General features: G+C 42.2%; 1 protein-coding gene across 3 annotated transcripts in view; it reads right to left on the reverse strand.

The window, feature by feature from the left end:
* The window catches only part of KIF14 (kinesin family member 14), a 152,864-nt gene that overhangs the window by 60,381 nt on the left and 72,034 nt on the right, over nt 1-20,449 (reverse strand). For all 3 annotated transcript variants that reach the window (XM_033916674.1, XM_033916672.1, XM_033916673.1), the window contains exons 17-19: nt 17,180-17,327; nt 15,289-15,441; nt 10,394-10,517 (exon numbers count right to left, since the gene is read on the reverse strand). In XM_033916674.1, coding sequence (XP_033772565.1) covers nt 10,394-10,517; nt 15,289-15,441; nt 17,180-17,327 — 425 coding nt within the window. The remainder of the gene's footprint in view (nt 1-10,393; nt 10,518-15,288; nt 15,442-17,179; nt 17,328-20,449) is intronic.

Genomic DNA, 20,449 nt, shown 5'->3' on the forward strand with positions numbered 1-20,449 from the left:
TGTCGCTAAAAGGCTGTCATATAGTTTCTTTCGTCGTGTTCCTTTGAGAGGGGGGTGAGTATAGAGTATTGCAGTGCAATGTGTAAGCATTATAACTATTGTAACTTGAATCCCCATGTTCTACTTTTAAAACTATTGATACTTAATTTTTGGAAGTCAATTTGGGGACAAATTAATCTTGTACTTGAGGCATCAATTCCGTTAACTTATGAAGCCTTAATTTGTGGTACTATATTACATCTTAAACCGTCTTTGGATTGGTATAAAAGCCGGCTTTTCTTAATAATGACAGGAATAGCTATCCAGATGGTTACATGTAACTGGAAGAGTTGCAATAGACTTAATTACAAATTTTGGTGGGCAAACTTATGTTCAACATAAGTATGAGAGAATGAACGCTGAATATTTAGGACATAGTAATGCATTCAATAAGGTATGGGGTCCATTGATTACATATATAGGGTCACATTAGCCGACATGTACTTTTTCTTATTAGATTACTTCCTTGCACATCCAGGGAGGATAGTAATATTATGTATGGTATATAGTTTATGGAAACTATAGTTATAAATATATATTTCTAATTATTGCTAGTTAAGGGAAGGGGAGAAAATGATTTGTTTTGAAATATTTGTATGTGTAAAGTACTTTTTCTGATTTGCTCTTAATAATTCATTGTAGTGCACTGTTATTTAAAAAATTAATAAAGAATTTTTTTTTAAAACAAAAAAACTATTCACATCTACATGCTCAAATGCTTTGATTTTGGAAATGCCTTATAGCTTAGTTATTTACTTGATACACTACCTTTCAAGAAGTATAGCAAGATGTTTTATAATTACAATCAAGTAGGTTGTACAAAAATAGGATAACATAGAAGGCACAAGAGGGATAAAACAGAAATTATATCCCAGATATACATAATTGGATTTACTTATTTGTCATGGCTATTCGGATTTACTTATTTGTCATGGCTAGTCTTCATCTTCAGAAAGGATTATCAGAAAAGCCTTTTCCGAGCTTCCTAGCAGTCTCCAGCTGCCATGCAAATGTAGTACAAGTTCATTAATATTAAAATGATAGTAAAATGAGCTCATCGATATTTAAAGGAGCTCTCCGGGTGAATTCTCTATCTTGCCGGGCGATTCCCTAATCTTGTTGTGCCACATTTGTGGGCAAAATAAGCCGACAGGGTCTGAGCTGTCGTAGCCTTACTTTCCAGTCAGTGCCTGAACACTGATTGGCTCAGGAAAATAAGGGTTCACAGCTTAGAGCCTCCCCTCAAACGAATTAAAAAAATAAAAGACCCCCAAATTGAATACCTCTCATAGGAGGGCCCTTAAGCACCTGGGCCAATCAGAGCCTTAGGCCCATTCCCGGATGAAATGGGGAAGGGGAATGCCCACCATTTTAAAGAGGTGGGCCTGCCAGCTGGAGAAAGTAGGCATCCCTCTGGCCGGCCTTCGTCAGAAAGGTACAGGGGGTATTGGGGGTAACAGAGGGGGTGTCGGGGTGAGGTGGGGCGGAGGACCTCAGTAGTGGGAGGGAGTGGGCTTCCCTCCTGTCAGGGGTGTTGGGGGTGGACGACCCCAGCAGTAGGAGGGAGTAAGCATTCCTCCTGCCAGGAGTGTCGGGGTGGGGGGGCTGACAGTGGCTATGGCAGGAGGGAGTGGGCATCCCTCCTGCCGATTTTATACAGTAGTATATCGTAAAATGTGTGCTGCGCGCAGATACACAAAAAATTGACACATGTAGCATATACAAAATATATATATATATAGCAAGGCCTAAGAAAGTCTTTGAATCCTCTGTTTCCTGGACCCCAACACGGACCGTGTTTCGGCTGAAACAGCCTTCCTCAGGGGTATGTTAAAAGAGCCTTCGAAAGTGTTGATCTGGGCCTACCTCTCATGCATGAAATCAAAGATTCGCTGTCCCAGCAAGTTCTTTTCCTGTCCCATTCCTGCAAGTTCCGTCCTCATCTGTACAAGCCTCAAACACTTTAAAATTATAAGTGTGTGATGCTTGTGCAGTTAAGGCAGATCTTGCAGGAATGGGACAGGGACTACGACAAAACTTGTGGGGAAGGGATGGGGAAATTGAGTTCCTTCTTTCTATGCCATAGCTTATAGATCAAACAAAAATACCTTAAAATCAATTCATGCAACCAATTGGTGTAATGTGATCAAATTTTGAAACTTCCACGATCAATCGCACAACAGCATTTTGCACCAGTTGTAGGGCCTGAAGTACATACTTCGGTAAACCCAATTAAAGGACATTACAATAATCAAGTGTAGGGACCAATATTGCACTTATCACTGTTCGAAAGTCTTCTGAGAGTAAAATGTCTCTTAACTTTCGAAGCAGACAAAGTTAAAAAAAAAAAAAAGATTTAGACAACACTGCTTTTATCTGTGTTAAACAAGACAAGTTAGAATCCATGATAACACCTTACTTGAGATATAGTAGTTTGATTCCAGCACTTAACAAATACAATCCCCTGATAAAGCCACAAAGATTTTGGTGAAACAGGCCACATTGGGTTATTATAGATAAGTGCTCTGTATTGTTTATAAGATGTTTTAGATTTGGACATTAGCAAATGTAATAACTGCACAAAATTGAATCAACCTTATTAAAATATAAAAATGGAGATTTATTAATACCTATGATAGAGAACCTGACTCTGAAAAACTGACAGATTGAAAAATCAGATTTGTTGTGGGTTTCCGAGGTCTTTTTCTTCAAAAAAACAAAAAGTTTAAATAGAAGAATATTTGCAGAAGAGTTTCAGCATATATGCTGGTTTTTCTGATATATAAAACTACCAGCAAGCTGTCATGAAAACATCCACTACAGGTAAGTAATTTGATTTTCCCCAAGGACAAGCAGCATGTAGTGTTCTAAAAAAAAAAAAAAAAAGGGGGGGGATCTCCTAAGCTGCAGGGTTTTTTCCATGTAATATTGTGGTAACAACAGAGGGACAACCTCAGATTCCTCAGGACAGCTTGACTAAGCTTACTATCTCCTCGGGACTCTCTTAAAAAACAAACAAACAAAAAAACCAACAGGTTGTATAAACTGATATCCATGTCGAAGCTATGCAACTCTTCTCAACAGAAGCTGACCTTAAGTCAGCTACCAATGTAGAAAATTGCAGGCATTAAAAGAGAAGGCAGTTTGGTCTCACACTCTAATTCATGTAAATAGAAATACAAATAACACCAAGAATATATAAGAAATATGGAAGGATTAGCATGGAAAACTGCTGCCACTAGGTGGTAAAAGTGTGACTAACAGGAGGCTATGAAATTCTATGTCAAAGGTCACATAGAAATGTGTTAAACAAGTTGAAGTAGAAACCTTTTCTATTAAGCTAACATTGATCTGCCCTTTGTGATCTATGATACCTTCAATATCATCCAAAGGCTGGTTTTGCAAATTCTGTGTTCTGCTCAGTGAAAAGTGGTGCTTTGGGTTTAGTAGAAAATCCTTGTCTGCTCAGCTCTGTAATATAGTAAGCTCAAGGATATTGACTTGCTATTGGACCATTTGAATAAGATTTTAGCTTGACATTGGACAATTTGAATAGTTGCCTTGAATCAGAGTCTAGGTAGGAGGGGCCATTCCTGGGGTACTTTCATTTTCTTGGACCAAGCCTTGGTGAGAATACAGGTGCTTGTAGCACTGCAAATCTCTTAAGAGCTAAGTAATCCTGAATTGTATATCCCCAATTTTGCTTCAAGCCTAGAATCTAATACTTTCCCTTTCCCTTCAATCTTTTACTCTACTTTCAAATAACAAACAAACCAACCCTCTTTCCCTTCACTTTTTTGGGAAGTTTAGTTCTCATCTGCTTGCTTCTGTGCTGAATTAAGGTCTTTAGTCCCACCTACCCCAGTGTTTGCTACTGATATATAGACAGCCCAATAATCAAGACTACTTCTCAGCCAAATTCCCATACCAACCAATCAGGATGACTTTTATTCAGTGCAATCATTGTGGCACACCATCTGGAGATTTAGGGCCTGCCCCATCTGTCTTCAGCATTCTAGTATTAAGGAGGAGCTCTGTAAGCTTAAGCAGGAATTGGATGCAATTAAAACAGCTTTCATCACTCCCCAAAATCATACCAATTTACCACCACTGCCTTAAAGAATAAGACAATCCAGGAATAAGTGGATCAAAGTAGGGTCAGGTAGACTGACATGTGACAAAAACATCCACCCTCACAACTGATGCACCTACAGAATTCTTTAGCTCCGTTAGAGCATTGCAATGTTCAAGAAAAAAAAGAATTGAGATGGAACTGGAACCAGTGAAGGTAACTCAAGAAAAGCACCTCCAAAAGGAAAAATAAAAAAGCTCAAAACAAGAAAATTATTGTTGTTAGGGGATTCCATTATCAGAGGAATTAACTTTGGGACACAAATCATGGAGCCTAAAATAGTGAAGTGTCTCCCAGGATCATTGGCTATCAGGAATACCAAACAAATAGATGAGCATATTCGAAAGAAATATTCAAGTCCAATTTGGACGTAGGGCGCTAGTCGCCCAAAGTCAGCAGCCTCAAAAGGTCCATTCTCGAAAAGTAAATCCAAAAGATTTTTTTTTTCAAAATTAGTCTCTCTTTATATCCAGGCATTTGATCGTCCAGACCACCAGTACGTCTATCCTTATATCACATTCTCGATCAAATATTCGTTTCAAGTCTGAAACATCCAGAACAAGATCTTTTGGATGTGGGAGGGGCCAGCTTTATGATGAACTGGCCACCCAGACATGGCAAAAGAGCAGTGGGGTACCATACAGGGAACTGCTGTGAACTTCACAAAAAGGATGCCACATAAACATCTCCCTTATAGGTCATGGTGAGCCCCCCAAAACACCCCTAAAGCTCACCATACCCACCTATCTACAACCCAATAGCCCTTATGGCTGCAGGTGCCACCTATATGGCAGTAGAGTGGGATTTTAGGGGGGTACTGGTGGACTCACATTTTCTACCATGAATATAGTGGTTAGAGTGGCTTATGGGCTTGGATCCTCCCCTCTCTAGGGTTCATTAGCCCCTCCCCCCATGACTACTTAAGCCACCTGGAGTATTGCATTCAATTCTGGTTTCCTTATCTCAAGAAAGATATAGCGGCACTAGAAAAGGTTCAAAGAAGAGCAACCAAGATGGTAAAGGGGATGGAACTCCTCTCGTATGAGGAAAGACTAAAATGGTTAGGGCTCTTCAGCTTGGAAAAGAGACGGCTGAGGGGAGATATGATTGAAGTCTACAAAATCCTGAATGGAGCAGAACATGTACAAATGGATCGATTTTTTCACTCCATCAAAAATTACACAGACTAGGGGACACTCGAAGTTACAGGGAAATACTTTTAAAACCAATAGGAGGAAATATTTTTTCACTCAGAGAAGAGTTAAGCTCTGGAACGCTTTAGCAGAGGTTGTGTTAAGAGTGGATAGCATAGCTGGTTTTAAGAAAGGTTTGGACAATTTCTGGAAGACATGGGGGAAGCCTCTGCTTGCCCTGGATTGGTAGCATGGAATGTTGCTACTCTTTGGGTTTCTGCCAGGCACTAGTGACCTGGATTGGCCACTGTGAGGACAGGCTATTGGGCTAGATCAGCGGTCTCAAACACGCGGCCCACGGGCCGCATGTGGCTCTCCAAGTTTTATTTGCGGCCCGCGATCTGGACTAGATCATTCTCTTCCTTTTGGAGCAGCAGCATGTCTGGCCGGTTCGTTCCGTTCAAATCTGCGGGTTGGCGGCTCCTCGCACTATCCACTCTTGCATCGGAAGCCTCTCTGACATCACAACATCAGAGAGGCTTCAGACGCAGGCACAGATCTTGCAAGGAGCCACCACCCGTTGCTTTGAACGGAATGAGCCGATCAGACACGTGGCGTACCAAAGGGGGGGGCGGTCCACACAGCTGGCCACCCTCCACTGTTCTCCCTAGAGTGCGGCTCGTCTAGAGCAGTGGTGCCCAACCTGCTTCCCTTCCCTTCTCACCTCTGCCATCGGGGAACAGGCCGGCACCGTGCTCTTTGATCTCCCTGCTTCTCTCGTCGCCCGATGTCAATTCTGACGACGAGAGGACGTTCTGGCTAGCCAATTGCTGCCTGGCTGCCCAGAACGTCCTTTCCGAATTGACATCGGGCGACGAGAGTTGGTCGGCCCCGTGGAGAATAGAAGCATGGAGATCTCGGCCTGCTCCCGATGGCGGTAGCAGCAGCAGCCTATTCCCTGGTGGCGGTGGCATGTGGGAGGGCAGGAAGGAAGAAAGAAAGAAGGGGGGGGAGCAGGGAGCCAGAAACAAAGCAAAAAATGGGACACGGAATCAGAGAAAGACAGACAGAGAAAGAAAGAAAAAGTTGGGGGAGGGAATGAGGTCTGGAGGAGAGGAAGCATACAGGAGGCTGAAAGATGCACAGTCAGAAGAATAAAGTGCAACCAGAGACTGATGAAATTACCAAACAAAGGTAGGAAAATGATTTTATTTTCAATTTAGTGATTGAAATGTGCCAGTTTTGAGAAAGAAAAGATATTAAACTTTAAATGTGAGTGCTTGCAGAAAAAATAGTTAAAGTCTTATTAAAGAAATGACAATTTTGCATAAGGTAAAATTCTTTATAGTTTATATATCTTTCCTTTTAACTGTTAAAGGAAAGTTTTATAAACTATAAAGAGTTTAAAATTGTCATTTCTTTAATAAGACATTAACTATTTTTTTCTGTGGCCCTCCAAGTACCTACAAATCCAAAATGTGGCCCCGCAAAGGGTTTGAGTTTGAGACCACTGGGCTAGATGGACCATTGGTCTTTGCCAGTAAGGCTATTCTTATGTTCTTAAGACGGAAAGGAGCTCTTAAGTTGGCCAAGGCTGAACCAACATGTCTAGGCCTAAGCTTCCTGGCTGTGTTCTTTGAGTGAAGAAGCACTGCATTTTTGAGTTCTTGGCTGAGACTATCAAGTCCATTGCTGGTCTGCCCCAATGACGCAAGAGTCAGAACGCCCATTCCAGGTCAGGGCTAGGCAATGGAGAAAGTCAGCTTCACAATTTCCAGTCCGGCCACATGCACTGTGGAAAGCGTCTGAAGGTACACTTCCACCAACAAAAAAGCACCAGTTTCCCAGCCCTAGAGGACCCGCAGGGGACGAAGCCCGAAGCTCCCGCCCCCTCCTTGTATGCTCTGCGTCATGTGGTACATGGAAACTCCCCCACTGGCAATCCAGTGCAAACACAAGAATTTAGGAAATCAATGATGCTGAGGAGTCCATCTGATTTTTTACGAAATTGAGAGGTTTGAGGAAGAAAAAAGAAGTTGAAAAACAAAGATCGATTAAAATCCAATATGGCTACCATCAGAAAAATCACACCAAAAACAGTCCATGGAAACTAATTGAAAAAATAAACACAGAAATAGGAATTTTGAAAGTGGGAGATCTGAACCCTACCCCCATAAACCCTAAAAAATGACTTTCAGACCTCCCTGAGTTTCCCTTAGGAAACAGTGTGGCTGTACACAGTCTCTGCAGTGCTTGCATGTCAGCTCTCTCTGCAACTGAAGTGAAGGGCTTGGAATTTCTGCCTTAGAATGTCAGGAAACAGTCCAATCTTTGGAATCTTTGGGTTGCCAGTCGTACTGACTCCGATCAAAACCTCCGCCCCCTCGGAACCTTGACGCGCGAATGGGGTCAGGGAAACACAGCCTGCACCCTGATACCCCGAGGGCTCTTAATCAGGATTCATGCAGCCTATGCTTAAGCCTCTGAAAAGTTTAGAAGGCAAGCTCGCTCCCAGGGGGACAGGCCCCGAGCTCAGAGGTGACACACAGTAGGCTAGCTCTACAAGTCCAACCAAAGCTTGCCCTGTGAAGCTGCAGTCCAGATCCGCGGACAGTACTTCCTTTCCTAGGTACAGAACCCCTGAAAAAGGGGTCTAAGGGCAGCGAAGCCACTGAAGGGGTTGAACTTACATCAAAAATAAGTAGAGTAGATCAGAAACACTTCTGCACATTTCGCTTGCAGAAAGAAAAAAAAAACAACAACTGAAGGGGGCTCTGTGTTCCTCTGCTATATGGGAGCAGCCAAAAGCAATGAGTATGACTTTCTGAAAGACCCAGTTTGTGGGTACAGATTCAACACCTATCGTATAGACTCCGGAGTGTTTGTATCAGAACTGGAAATGGAGAAGACACTGCCTCAATCAACCAGACTAAGTCCACATGCTGGGATCTTCAGGCTGCCAGACAGACTAAAGCCTGACCGAGGCCTCAACCCCCTACGGATCCACAAAGCTGGCACCCATTAACCCCTGGGGCCAAACCAACCTGCACTCAAGTACATGATAAATCATGATGCAAACTAGCTCTGAGGGGAATAGACCCCGAGCTCCACAAGTCTAAATGCAGGCTGGCTGGACAGGAACCCCGAGGGTTGCCTTGCCAACTGAAGACCTCCGTTACAGAACCTGCATCTTCTTCCAAGCAGAACTGCCCCAGGGACCTCTCCAGCACCGAAAAGCCTTGAATTCGGATAAAAACCGAAAAATAATAAAAAGTTATCAGAGCGGATCAAAATCAATTCTTCTCAACTCACTTTCAAAAGGAAAAACTGAAGACGTATTTATAGTCACTGGAGAAGGAGGCAGAGCTGAAGAATATAAATGTCATTCTTCTGCAATACAACTCACAAATATGGAAAGATCACCTATCATCAGGACTCCTAGACCCACTGCACGAGAAACAAACTTTAACCCCATATGTTCCAAGTCCCTACTGTTACGCAGGCATCACATCTACCAGAAATTTTATTAGCACCTACAAGAGAATGTGAAATGCTGTTCTATATTCTGAAGTCACTTATACATTTATCCTAAAGAGGATAATTTATATATGCATAAATGGCTTTTTAACATCACCCACAAAATATTAAGTCACGCTAATTTAACCCTTTAATTGGAAGATGGTGAAAACAACTGCTTTATGTAACTTGATGTTGAATGAGAGCAAGAGTGCTAAGTAACAGGTATTTGGAGATGCAGATCTCCCATAAGAGCCATAGAAACACATGTTGCTTCTGAGCAACAATGCCAGATAAAGGGTTTAAAAAAGGAGCATTAACAATATGGACCTTTATCTCTAAATATGAAAATGGACTAACACGGCAATCACATTATTTTGAATCAAAGGCTGAATGTAGCTTTCTTCACTTGAAGAAAGATTTTACTTATATTTTAAAAGCAGAGTTCAAAAGGTTTTTGATCAAACACAAATTAAATTGCTGAAACCAAACAAAGAATAAATAAAGCGTTCCATTATTGGGGTGGCATTAAGTTCCAAAAATTGGACAGATAAATAATGAAGCTATACACATTTCAGCAAACCTTGTGGGTAGTTTTGTTTTGATTATGGTCTCAATAAAGGTACAACAAACCAAAAAAGAAAGAGGAATGGGGGGTAATTAAACACACTATATATGCACACACATACACATACATACAAACTCCCCACTGACTAATGAAGTATCACCTGGGCACCAATACAATTTTCAGCAAAAGAAAATTCTCTCTGGTGAGGAAAAGCCTCACCAGAACACAGAGGAACAGCGCTTTGAATTGTTGGAATGCTATGTTGACATATTTTGCCCTGAAGCAGTAGCGTATGTCGCTATGAAATGATCGTTGGCTGGCTGTTTATTGCATGGTAGTTTTTTTTATTATTTTGAACACAGAGGGCATTTTCAGTGATATACAATTTTCTCATAGCAAAAGCTTTTTATGCCTATGATGTGTGGATGGTAGAGTGGCTTTTCTTCATGTTGAAAATTGTATTGGTGCCCAGGTGATACTTCATTAGTCAGTGGGGAGTTTGTATATAGAGTGTGCTCTATTAAAGTATCACACAAATGTGAGCCATGGTTTTAATTAAAACTCTCCTCCCCCAACCCTATCCTCATTCCAGGAATACCTCTAACATCTCACTTGTAAAGCCTGGTCAGAATAAAAAGGAATGTCATCCACTTACAAAACAGGTAATCAAAAAGCTAATTTCTTCAGGTTTAACAGTGTTTTTTTCCTGTAGAAAGTGCTTTCATTGCTGTCCTCCCTAAGCAGAGTTTACTCTCCAACATCCCAAAAAAATTATGCGGCTCTGAACATGGCTTCTAAGCTGGATTCTATTGAAATGTCTGAGAGCGCATAGGATCAGAAAGAGGTACCACTGTGTCTTAACTGTCCTGTTCGACATGGAGGGAGAAGGGGGCAGATGAAACCAGGATCTCACTCCCATTGAAAATAGTGTTTCTTTTTGGATTTATGGCCCTGTTAGCTGATGAGCTTTCTAATGAAAGAAAATGTAAAAGCACTGAAACATACAAGTTGTATTCTTCTCCTTCTTGCGAGCCTGTAGCAGAGTTTGTACTTCATTAGAAATTTTCTGTTTTTCAGTTTCCAGGGCTTCAAGGATCCTAGCATGACGAACTGTATGGTCTTCTAATGCCTGGAAATCAAAGATAAAAGATAGTAGACAGTGGTTATGAGAACAGATTTACAGAAAAGTAATGAAACAGAATAGAACCACAGAAATATGCTAAAGATTCTGTAAACAAGATGCCCCATTTTGTCCATGTGCTGATCTAGAAAACATATCTCCCCCTTGAAGCTCAAAGCACAAGCAACTGATCCTGTGACAAAAATATTCCACTGCTAGCCCAGTTTGGAAGTCAAGCACTTCCAACAAAAGGGCTGATCAAAACCAGTATTTAGGAAAATTTTGTTCAAACATTTTAGTGCACAACTTCAGTAGAAGTCTTCTTTCAGACCATAGTCAAAGGTTCCAGATTACCAGTACTTTAGAAGGGGTAGAAATGTGACTGAGAAAAAGGAGATAACCCATGGCCCCACCTAAAAATAAACAAAATAAATAATGGTATAGCTGCATTTTAATTAAAAATTTTAATCGTTATTAATCGCACAATTAGGTGGGTCTGATCTGCTGTTAGTGATTTGTAACCCGTCACTAAAATTGTCCATAGTATCTGCAGATTGGAAGGTGATCAATGTTACGTGATTTTTAAAAAGGGTTCCGGGGTGATCTAGAAAATTACAGACCAGTGAGTCCGACTTCAGTGCCAGGCAAAATGGTGGAACTATTATAAAAAATAAAGTAACAGAACATGGTATAATAGGACAGTCAGTATGGCTTCAGCCAAAGGAGGTCTTGCCTCACCAATTTGCTTCATTTCTTTAAGGTGTGGATAAAGGTGAGCCAGTTGATGTATACTTCTCCCTCCGAATCCGTGGTTTCAGTATACGCGGATTCAGTTATTGTTGATTTTTTTATTTATTTTTTTTTTAATAAAGCTGCATTCTGGACCTTCCCTGCCTCCCTCCCACCTTCTCCCTGGACCTTACCTGGTGGTCTAGCGGGTTTTCAGAGCAGGAGCAATCTTCCTACGCTCCTGTCCGTGCAGATCACTCATAGGAAATGGCTGCTGTGAGCTCCCGTCGTTGTCTCAAAGAGACCACGGGAACTCACAGCAGCCATTTCCTGATGAGTGATCAGGAGACGGATCCTGATAACCTGATTCAGGGCAGCTTAGGTATTCACATGAGTCTCCTGACCCGGTTGACTTAGCTTTTCACTCCCATGCTTCTCTTCTCTCCTGCGCAAACTTGACGTTACCTGCTCCACGCCTCACAACTAACTCTCCAACTCCATCTCCCAATCTGCCTTGAGACTGGTCACGTCCTTCCTTCTTCTAGTCTTCCGACCCCCACCAAAAGGGAATCACAACCATCACTTTGGTGAAGGTTTGCAGCACTGTGGCAAGACCGAAGGGCAGAGACATGAACTGAAAATGCTGTCCCAGGACATGAAATCACAGGAAATACCTGTGATCTGCAAAGAGGGGGATGTGAAGATACACCTCAGTCAGGTCCAAAGCTGCTAGGAACTCTTCTGGCTATACAGAAGCAATGACCAACCAAAGCATCTCCATCTGAAAACGGGGCACTGAGAGCCGTGTTGAGTACTTGAGGTCCAGGATAGATGTCCAATCCTTAGAGTCTTTCTTGGGCCTGACAAAGTATATAGAGTATCTGCTGGAGTCCAAGTCCATGCTTAGGGTCACCTGGACCTGGGCGTCTCTTTCTGGTCTGCCCGCTGGAGAGTCCATGAACCAGGCAGAGATGGGACAGGTGAACTCTAACTTGTAGCCATCCCTGATAACCTCTAGTACTCATTGGTTAGTTGTGATAGCTTCCCAAGCCTCCAGGAAGTCCTGCAGCCTGCCTCTGATCTTGTACAGAGGGGCTAGAAACCTGGCATCATTGGAATTTCTTGGGCTGTCCACCTGGCTGGTGAAGGCCTGGGACTTTCTATTCCTAGAGAACCTCTTGTCATAGGCTCTGAAAGGATCTCTGGTATAAGGATCCAGAGAACAGGTACGAACTGAGCAAGCCTCAAAAGAACCCATGGGTTTACCCTTTCACAGCCCAAGGCCTGCTGTCGGAAAGAGATTTCAGATGGCAGTCCTAGACACTAACCATGAGATCTTCCAATCATCCAATCCCTGGCCAAATAGCATATTACAGCATATTGCTGAGAGTGGCTTTGGACGTCGAGTCCCCACAGCCCAATGTCTGATCCACAAAATCCATTGGGCAGAGACCTTGCCTATCACCCGAAGCAGGTCATACAGAGCATCAGTCATATAATCCACTCCCACCAGCAGAAGCTGGAACGGTGGCTCTTAAGTCTTTCCTCCATCATGGAACTTAGAATGGCATGCTTGAGCAACAAAGGAGGCTGCCACAGTAGCCTTAACCACCAGAGTCAAGGCCTCAAACTGCCTTTTGAGCAACATGTCCAGCCTATGATCCTGTTAATCCTTGACCACCACGCCTCCCTTGAAGAGCATCCAGAGCATCATCCTCAGTGACCCCAAGTGACCAACTCTCAGAGTCCGAGGGAGATGCAGGTCTTCTTAGAAAAACAGATGTAGAACCATGGGAAGGCTGCACAGCTGTCACCCAGAAGACACTCTATCATCGCTGACAAGCTTGCCAGAACAGGTCAGAGAAGACCGAGAACCCCCTTCAAGAGGAGGGTTAGAGCGTTTTCTTTTCAATTTGAGGCTATCAGCACCCTTACCCGGCACTGGCACCGCACTCAGAGAAGCTAAAACTGTCCTCCAACTGTCCCAACAATCTCTTGGCAACCTTAATGAGATGGTCAGAGGCTAAACCCGAGGTTCTAGCCTCCCCATCTTGTGCAGCAGAACACGCGGCACAAGGGCAGTCTTCTGGTGCCCAACTGGAGCAAACTTCACATGAATTCATGATATTGGAGCCCGAGGATTCCATCTCTGGTAGTTAGAATCAAAAACTAGGCTTTTTAAGGAAGTTTGAGAACTTAGAATTCTAACTGGAAAAAATCCAAAGTGGCTGCTGCCAGCATTTCCCATTCCACAGGAGGACAGCCAAAACCAGCGATTTTAAGATTTTTTTTTGGGGGGGGGGGAACAAGGCTACATCAAAATATAACCACAAAAACAGCAAATTCAGACCCCCTCCAAATTGCCCTGTGGGCTGCGACAGTCCTACTCACAGACCAGACAATGAGAAGAATTGCTGCAGCCTACCCTCAGTTCTAAGGGTAGCTGGAAACTGGAGAAGACCTCTGCTACCAGGAAAAATGCCTCTTCTGAAACTTCAGATGCCAATCAGGCCACTGCTAGACTGAGCCTCAACCTCCAGGACCAGGATCCAAACGCCAGAAGAGGGGAGGAAAGTGCAGCAGACAACGTGCACTGCGAAGAAACACAATTGGTGTCCATACAGCATGAGCTAGAACACCTGATACACTAAAGTCAGCAAACAGTACGGGAAACACACAAGTTCCATAGTTCCAGCAGCTGGCTGAGCAGGTCCTCACAGGATCCATCTGTCAGCTGCAGACCGAAGCCCGCTCATCTCATGCAGACTAAGCAGTCACCGGAGCTTTACTGGAACTTGAAGTCCAGCGCAAAAAAACAAAGACAACCAAGCAAATCAAAGCTGCTCCTGCAGGCTCGCTTGCAGAGGAAATAATTGACTGGGGGCAGCAGAGAGCATGGAGAAGGAGGAGGTGCTGAAAACTGATCTCCTGCAATGGATTCACAGGAGCAGATGAAGACCCTTGGTTCAGCATACCATCCCTATTGCACTGGAAAAATTAGATAAACATTAACAAGGGAAAAAGCTTCCTTCTACTGAAACTTATTCAAGCTGAAAAAAAAAATAAGAACATAAGCAATGCCTCTGCTGGGTCAGACCTGAAGTCCATCATGCACAGCAGTCCGCTCACGTGGCGGCCCAACAGGTCCAGGACCTGTGCAGTAATCCTCTATCTATACCCCTCTATCCCCTTTTCCAGCAGGAAATTGTCCAATACTTTCTTGAACCCCAGTACCGTACACTGCCCTATTACGCTCTCTGGAAGCGCATTCCAGGTGTCCACCACACGTTGGGTAAAGAAGAACTTCCTAGCATTTGTTTTGAATCTGTCCCCTTTCAACTTTTCTGAATGCCCTCTTGTTCTTTTATTATTTGAAAGTTTTAAGAATCTGTCCCTCTCTACTCTCTCTATGCCCTTCATGATCTTATAAGTCTCTATCATATCCCCTCTAAGTCTCCTCTTCTCCAGGGAAAAGAGACCCAGTTTCTCCAATCTCTCAGTGTATGAAAGATTTTCCATCCCCTTTATCAGACGCGTCACTGTCCTCTGAACCCTCTCGAGTAACGCCATGTCCTTCTTAAGGTATGGCGACCAATATTGGACTCAGTACTCCAGATGCGGACGCACCATCGCCCAATACAATTGCAGGATAACTTCTTTTGTTCTGGTTGTAATACCCTTCTTGATTATGCCTAGCATTCTGTTTGCCTTCTTAGCAGCCGCTGCGCACTGTGCCGTTGGCTTCATTGTCATGTCCACCATTACCCCCAAGTCCCTTTCTTGGGTACTCTCATTTCTGAAAAATTACTACTATTCTAAAATTTTCTGAAAAAAATGCCTTCCTCTAACGAGGAGGCCTACATAAAACCAGTAGCAAACAGACAAAAAAAAAATAAAAGTAAAGATGCAGGGAAAATTTTAAAAATTCTACAGCCATATGAAAAAGTTACACACTTTCATTAAAAATTCCATTAGACTAGAACATTTTTAGAATCTATAGTATGCAGAAACAAATTTAGTAATTCATTGAACTTGTATTGTTTAAGAATACCTGTCTGGTAGTTAATGCCTCCATTTCTAAGCGCTTCTTGTTCACATGTGCTTCCTGCTCAAGATACAGAGTTCGAGTTTCCAGCTCTTGAATTTTATTTGCTGCCTTTTGGCTATTAATTTCCTGAACATACTTTTTCTGAACTTCTTCTTTCTAGGGAAAAAAAAAGTCATAATTGCCAAGTCTGCACAGAGAAATTTGACCCAGTATGGCAGTTCTTATGCTTTCTAAATCCAATTATTCAAGGCTCCTACAACTTAGATTAAATAATACACTGTTTATAAGAGTGCAAGAGGTCAAATACTTAAGAGAAAGCTATCCCCAGCACCCAAGACCACCCTTTGGCGCTACAGACCTGGTAGTTAGCACCCGGGTGGCAAGAGCAACTAGTTCTCTGCCTGTCCTGAGTAAAGAAAAGCATGCACTCGCACCGTGTCTAGCAGGGCTTCTGTGAAGTCCAATTGCTGAACATGTGGTAGGTGGGGCTTGGAGTAGCTGATTACAGACCCTAGTAACTCCAACACTTGAATCGTTCTCTGCATGGACTCCTGAGTACTCTTCTTCAAAATGCTCTTCACCAGCCAATCATACAGGTAGGGAAACAAATGGATTCCCAGTCTGCATAGCAAATGCTGTAACTACTTCTAGCTACTTGTTAAATATTCTGGAAGTTGGCACAAGGTACTGAAAGTGATGTGATCCCACCTGAAATCTGAGATCCTGCCTATGACCTAGAAGTATCAGAGTGTCTGTGTGCATCCTTTAAGTCCAGAGAGCACAACCAATCTTATTCCTGAATCACTGGAAGAAAGCCCACGGAAACCATTCTGAACTTTGACCAGATATTTGTTCAAGGCCTTTAAGTCTAGGATGGGATGCAATCGCCAGTCTTTACTGGGACAAGGAAATACCTGGAATAGAATCAAATGACTCCAAGTCAAGAACTAAAAAAAAAAAAGGGCCACAAAATGGAACAAAGATGACCACAAAAAGGAGCACAAAGATTTGGACCCAACATGGATTGTGTTTCGGCTAAAGAACCTGCATTAGGGGTCCTCAGAAAGAACCCACTTGATAAATGAGCAAAACCTGCTGTTCGGACTTTGCACAAGCTGTTCATTGTACTAGGGTTTATCAAGTGGATTCTTTCTGAGGACTCCAATTGCAGGCTCTTTAGCCAAAATACAATCAATGTCTGGTTCGTTTTTAGTTTTTACTCTGCATGATTGACATTAAAGTGACTTTTCAAACTTGAAGGTGTGGTCTTCTCTGCTCCTTTTTGTGGTTCTTTGGGATCTGGTGCAGAGTGTGCTACTTCCTATCCTTTAGTTGAGAATAAAAAGGAGCACAGCTCACCTAAGGAAACCCTTCTGCACCAAAAAAGAAAATTAAGAGTGGCAAAAACACTAAGGCAAATAAAGGAACCACAAAAAAAGGAGACATTTAAAAAAAAAAATCTTTATTGATTTTTAATCTAAAACAGTATCATACAAATTATCAAAACAAAGGAGATAATTTAAAAAGAGCTTTGAAAATGCTACAAATGCGTTGCGAAAACTACAAAAAACCCTCACATCTCTTCATTGCGTATGAGAAAAAAATATCGATATTCATGCTTACTAATTGGGCAGGCAGGCTACCCATGCATGCAAAGTGGGAGAACTGCCTCAAATTCTTAAAGATACAGTACACTAAGCAATGTTTCCACACCAGGATCTGTGGATGTCACCCACATGTGAGAATCATTTGGCCTGCTTGTCCTCAAAAAAATAAAATTTATACATTTTATTGTGAGGAGGAAAGAAACCTGATGCAGTCGTCAGCTTTTCAAAAGATGCCTTGTAATTCCTGGACACCTTTTCATTTAAATATCTGTACGACAATAACTCACCAGTTCTGCTTCAAGGGTTTTTATCTTGTTTTCATATATTGCTCTCTGAGAAGAAAGTTCTTGCTTTGCCATCTCCTTTGCTATCTGAATGCCTTGCATCATTTCTTCCTTCGCTTTCAGCCGTGCCTCTTCAATTTCTGCTTCAAGTCTAAACAGGATCAAAGGTATAAGTGCACTAATGATAAACTTTTATAAGACACCATATTCCTGGAAACCCCCAACCTAAAGAAAAGTGTACACATATTCCAGAGCCTTAAACATCAGTTTACAAAACAAAATTACCACTCAGTGGTGGCAATCTAATGCACAGAGTTTAGGTTGTGTTCTGACACAAATTGTTGAGATAAGAACATAATAGCCTTACTGGGTCAGACCAATGGTCCATCAAGTCCAGTAGCCCATTCTCATGACGGCCAATCCAGGTCCCTAGTACCTGGCCAAAACCCAAGAAGCAGCAGCATTTCATGCTAACAATCCAGTGGCTTCCCCCATGTCTTTCTCAATAACGGACTATGGACTTTTCCTCCAGGAAATTGTCCAAACCTTTCTTAAAACCTTACTGCCCCAAATATAAAGTCTCTACATCGAGCTTTCCTAGTCCTCAATCTAGGCCAGAATTTTCAGGTATTGAGTTTTTGGACTGGTACAGAGAGTTTCCTTTTTTTTTCTATTACATCTTGGCATCCATGTCTGAGAAATGTTAAGTTTGCTTAACTAAACAAACTTTGGCAAGCTTATTACTTATCACCTGTAGTATTGTTTTAGTATTCCATTTTCTAGCTATTTCCCTTCAGAGAACCACCAGGCATGGTAAGATTTTGACCTTGTTAGTTCAATTCCTCATGGGTACAAGTTCTATAAGAAAAGCTTTGGGTCTAGTGGTATCTGTGTAGTTTGAATTCTTGACAAAATACTCTGCCATTCTTCCCAGAGAAAATTGAGAATAGTACAGAACACGGCTGTCATCTGATATTTGGGCTGAAGAAAAGTGATCATGTTAGTCCCTAACATGGCTTTGGCAGTATATAAGAATAAAATTATTATTATTATTATTACTACTATAGACAGTTGCACTGGTTGCCAGTGGAGGCACGAGTAATATTTAAGTTCTCTTGTATTTGCTTTAAGCTGGTTTGGGGATTGGCCCCTACCTATCTTTTGTCTCATTTCTACGAGGATAACCAGAAATCGTAGTTTATTTGCATATCCAAAAATTACTGGTTGTAGATACAGGTCTTTTTTGGATAGGACCTTTTTATTTCAAGCAAGTAAGCAGCAGTCCTGGTTAGGTAATTACGTCAGAGGAGCCAGGCTGTCTTACGGCACATTTCAGAAAGAAATTAAGACTGTACTGCTTGATAAATTCATTTCCTAAATAGAAGTTATATTCATAACAATAATTCTACTCCGACTACTCTTAGGAAATTGTTGTATTTTTGCTATTTGTATTTCACTGATGGTCCAGCTCTCTTCAGTGTAAACCTCCCATAAATCGTCCGATTGTGGCGGTATAGAAGAATAAAGTTATGTTATGTTTTACTGGACAAGTTCACTATATATGCTTAAATGAACCTATGTCCCCACAATCTCTCCAACACTTAGATTATTTAGATGAAAAATGAATAAGCCTCATAGGGTTCCTATCGTATATACTCAAATATGAACTACGATAACCTTTTTACTCCCCCCCCCCCAAAAAAAGGGGGGGGAGGTTGACAAATATAATCTGAGGGTTTATAGTCAAACTACTAGTGATCCTCTCTCAATCCTCACCCCCTTCCCTTCCATCCACATTCCTGCCTTCCCCATCCTGTTCTTCCTTTCAGGCTCTGCACCCAGCACCCCCCCCCCCTCCCTGGGCCTTCCTTAAACACTGATAAACTGGGACAGAAGCAATCCCCCTCCGGTCTTGGCTGGCTCTGCACTGCACCACCCCACCCTTCTCCTCTCCTGGGGCAAGCCTTGACTATAAACCAAGCACCCATTTTTGGGTCATTTTTTGCACAAAAATCTCAATTTATATTCAAGAATATTTGGTATACCAACGATTATAAAAATTTCAGTCCATTCTCAACCAGATTAGCAGATATAGCTATCTTGAAAGTATTTTTCCTTAGATAAAAATAAAATTCAATTTAGGACTTCCACCATAGATAAATCTTATAATTTCATAATACAATTTTACATTGTTACACCCCCCTGTTCCAAAATATCCTTCCAAGGAGAAGGTTTGATATCCTATGGCAATGTCTCGCAAACTTCCAGAAGCCGCAGCTGTAGGGCATCTGAAAATGCATGGACATCAACACAATGATATAATGCGCATGTGATGCTATCATGTTGCCATCTGCGCATGCACAAAGGCCCTCCTGAAGGGGCTCTGAGCCACTAGAGTGTGTGTGTGTGTGTGTGTGTGGGGGGGGGTGTTACTACAAAAAGAGAGGCACGTAGAGCAGGAGAGGTGCCAGCAAGGAGAAGTGCCGGTGCCAGCTGACTGCCTACAGAACATACCTCTCACCGCGAGAGGCAAATCCTGTAGACAGTCAGCTAGCATCAGCCCTCTCCCTCCTTGCCCTCTCCCTCCTTGCCAGTGTCTCGCAGCACACCTGGAATCTGTGTTTGCGATACACTGGGCTGAGATTGCAACAAGTAATGGATTCACTCACCTGTGCTCTGATGGGTTTAGTCCGAATTTCTTAAAAAAATACTGAACTATCACAATGTTTATACAGAAACATGCTTTCAAATAAACAAACATTTACTGAAGACCACTGGGAAGTAAAATAGACCATTATAGCCTTAGTTTTGTTAGCACACTTGCTAGACTAGGGGTGTCAAACTCAATCACATAAGGGGCCGAAATCTAACACACAGGCTAAGTCACGGGCCAAATTTTTTTTATTAAGATACTTAGTCTTAGAAATAGTATAGGGTTACAATCTCTCTGTGGTGTACATAAAATAAATAAGACTTTTCCTTTCTTTTAGGTCCTAGTTCACACTTGCTATCTAACACCAGCTCTGACAGGGTACACATTTCAAATATGACATATTGTAATCACAAAATAGGAAATAAAATTATTTTTTTCTACCTTTTGATGTCTGGTCATTATTCAAATCATGTTGGTCCTAGGCTCTGGTTTCTGTTTGTCTTCTAATAACTCGCATGCCAGTGTCTCCTGCCCATTTGTCGCTCTCTCTCGGTGCTAACCATCCATCTTCCATCTTCGTCCTCCCCTTCCGTTTCCCTTCCCTCTCCCGGAGGTCTAGC

The sequence above is a fragment of the Geotrypetes seraphini genome, chromosome 12 (genome assembly GCF_902459505.1).
Source record: "Geotrypetes seraphini chromosome 12, aGeoSer1.1, whole genome shotgun sequence".
Taxonomy (NCBI): domain Eukaryota; kingdom Metazoa; phylum Chordata; class Amphibia; order Gymnophiona; family Dermophiidae; genus Geotrypetes; species Geotrypetes seraphini.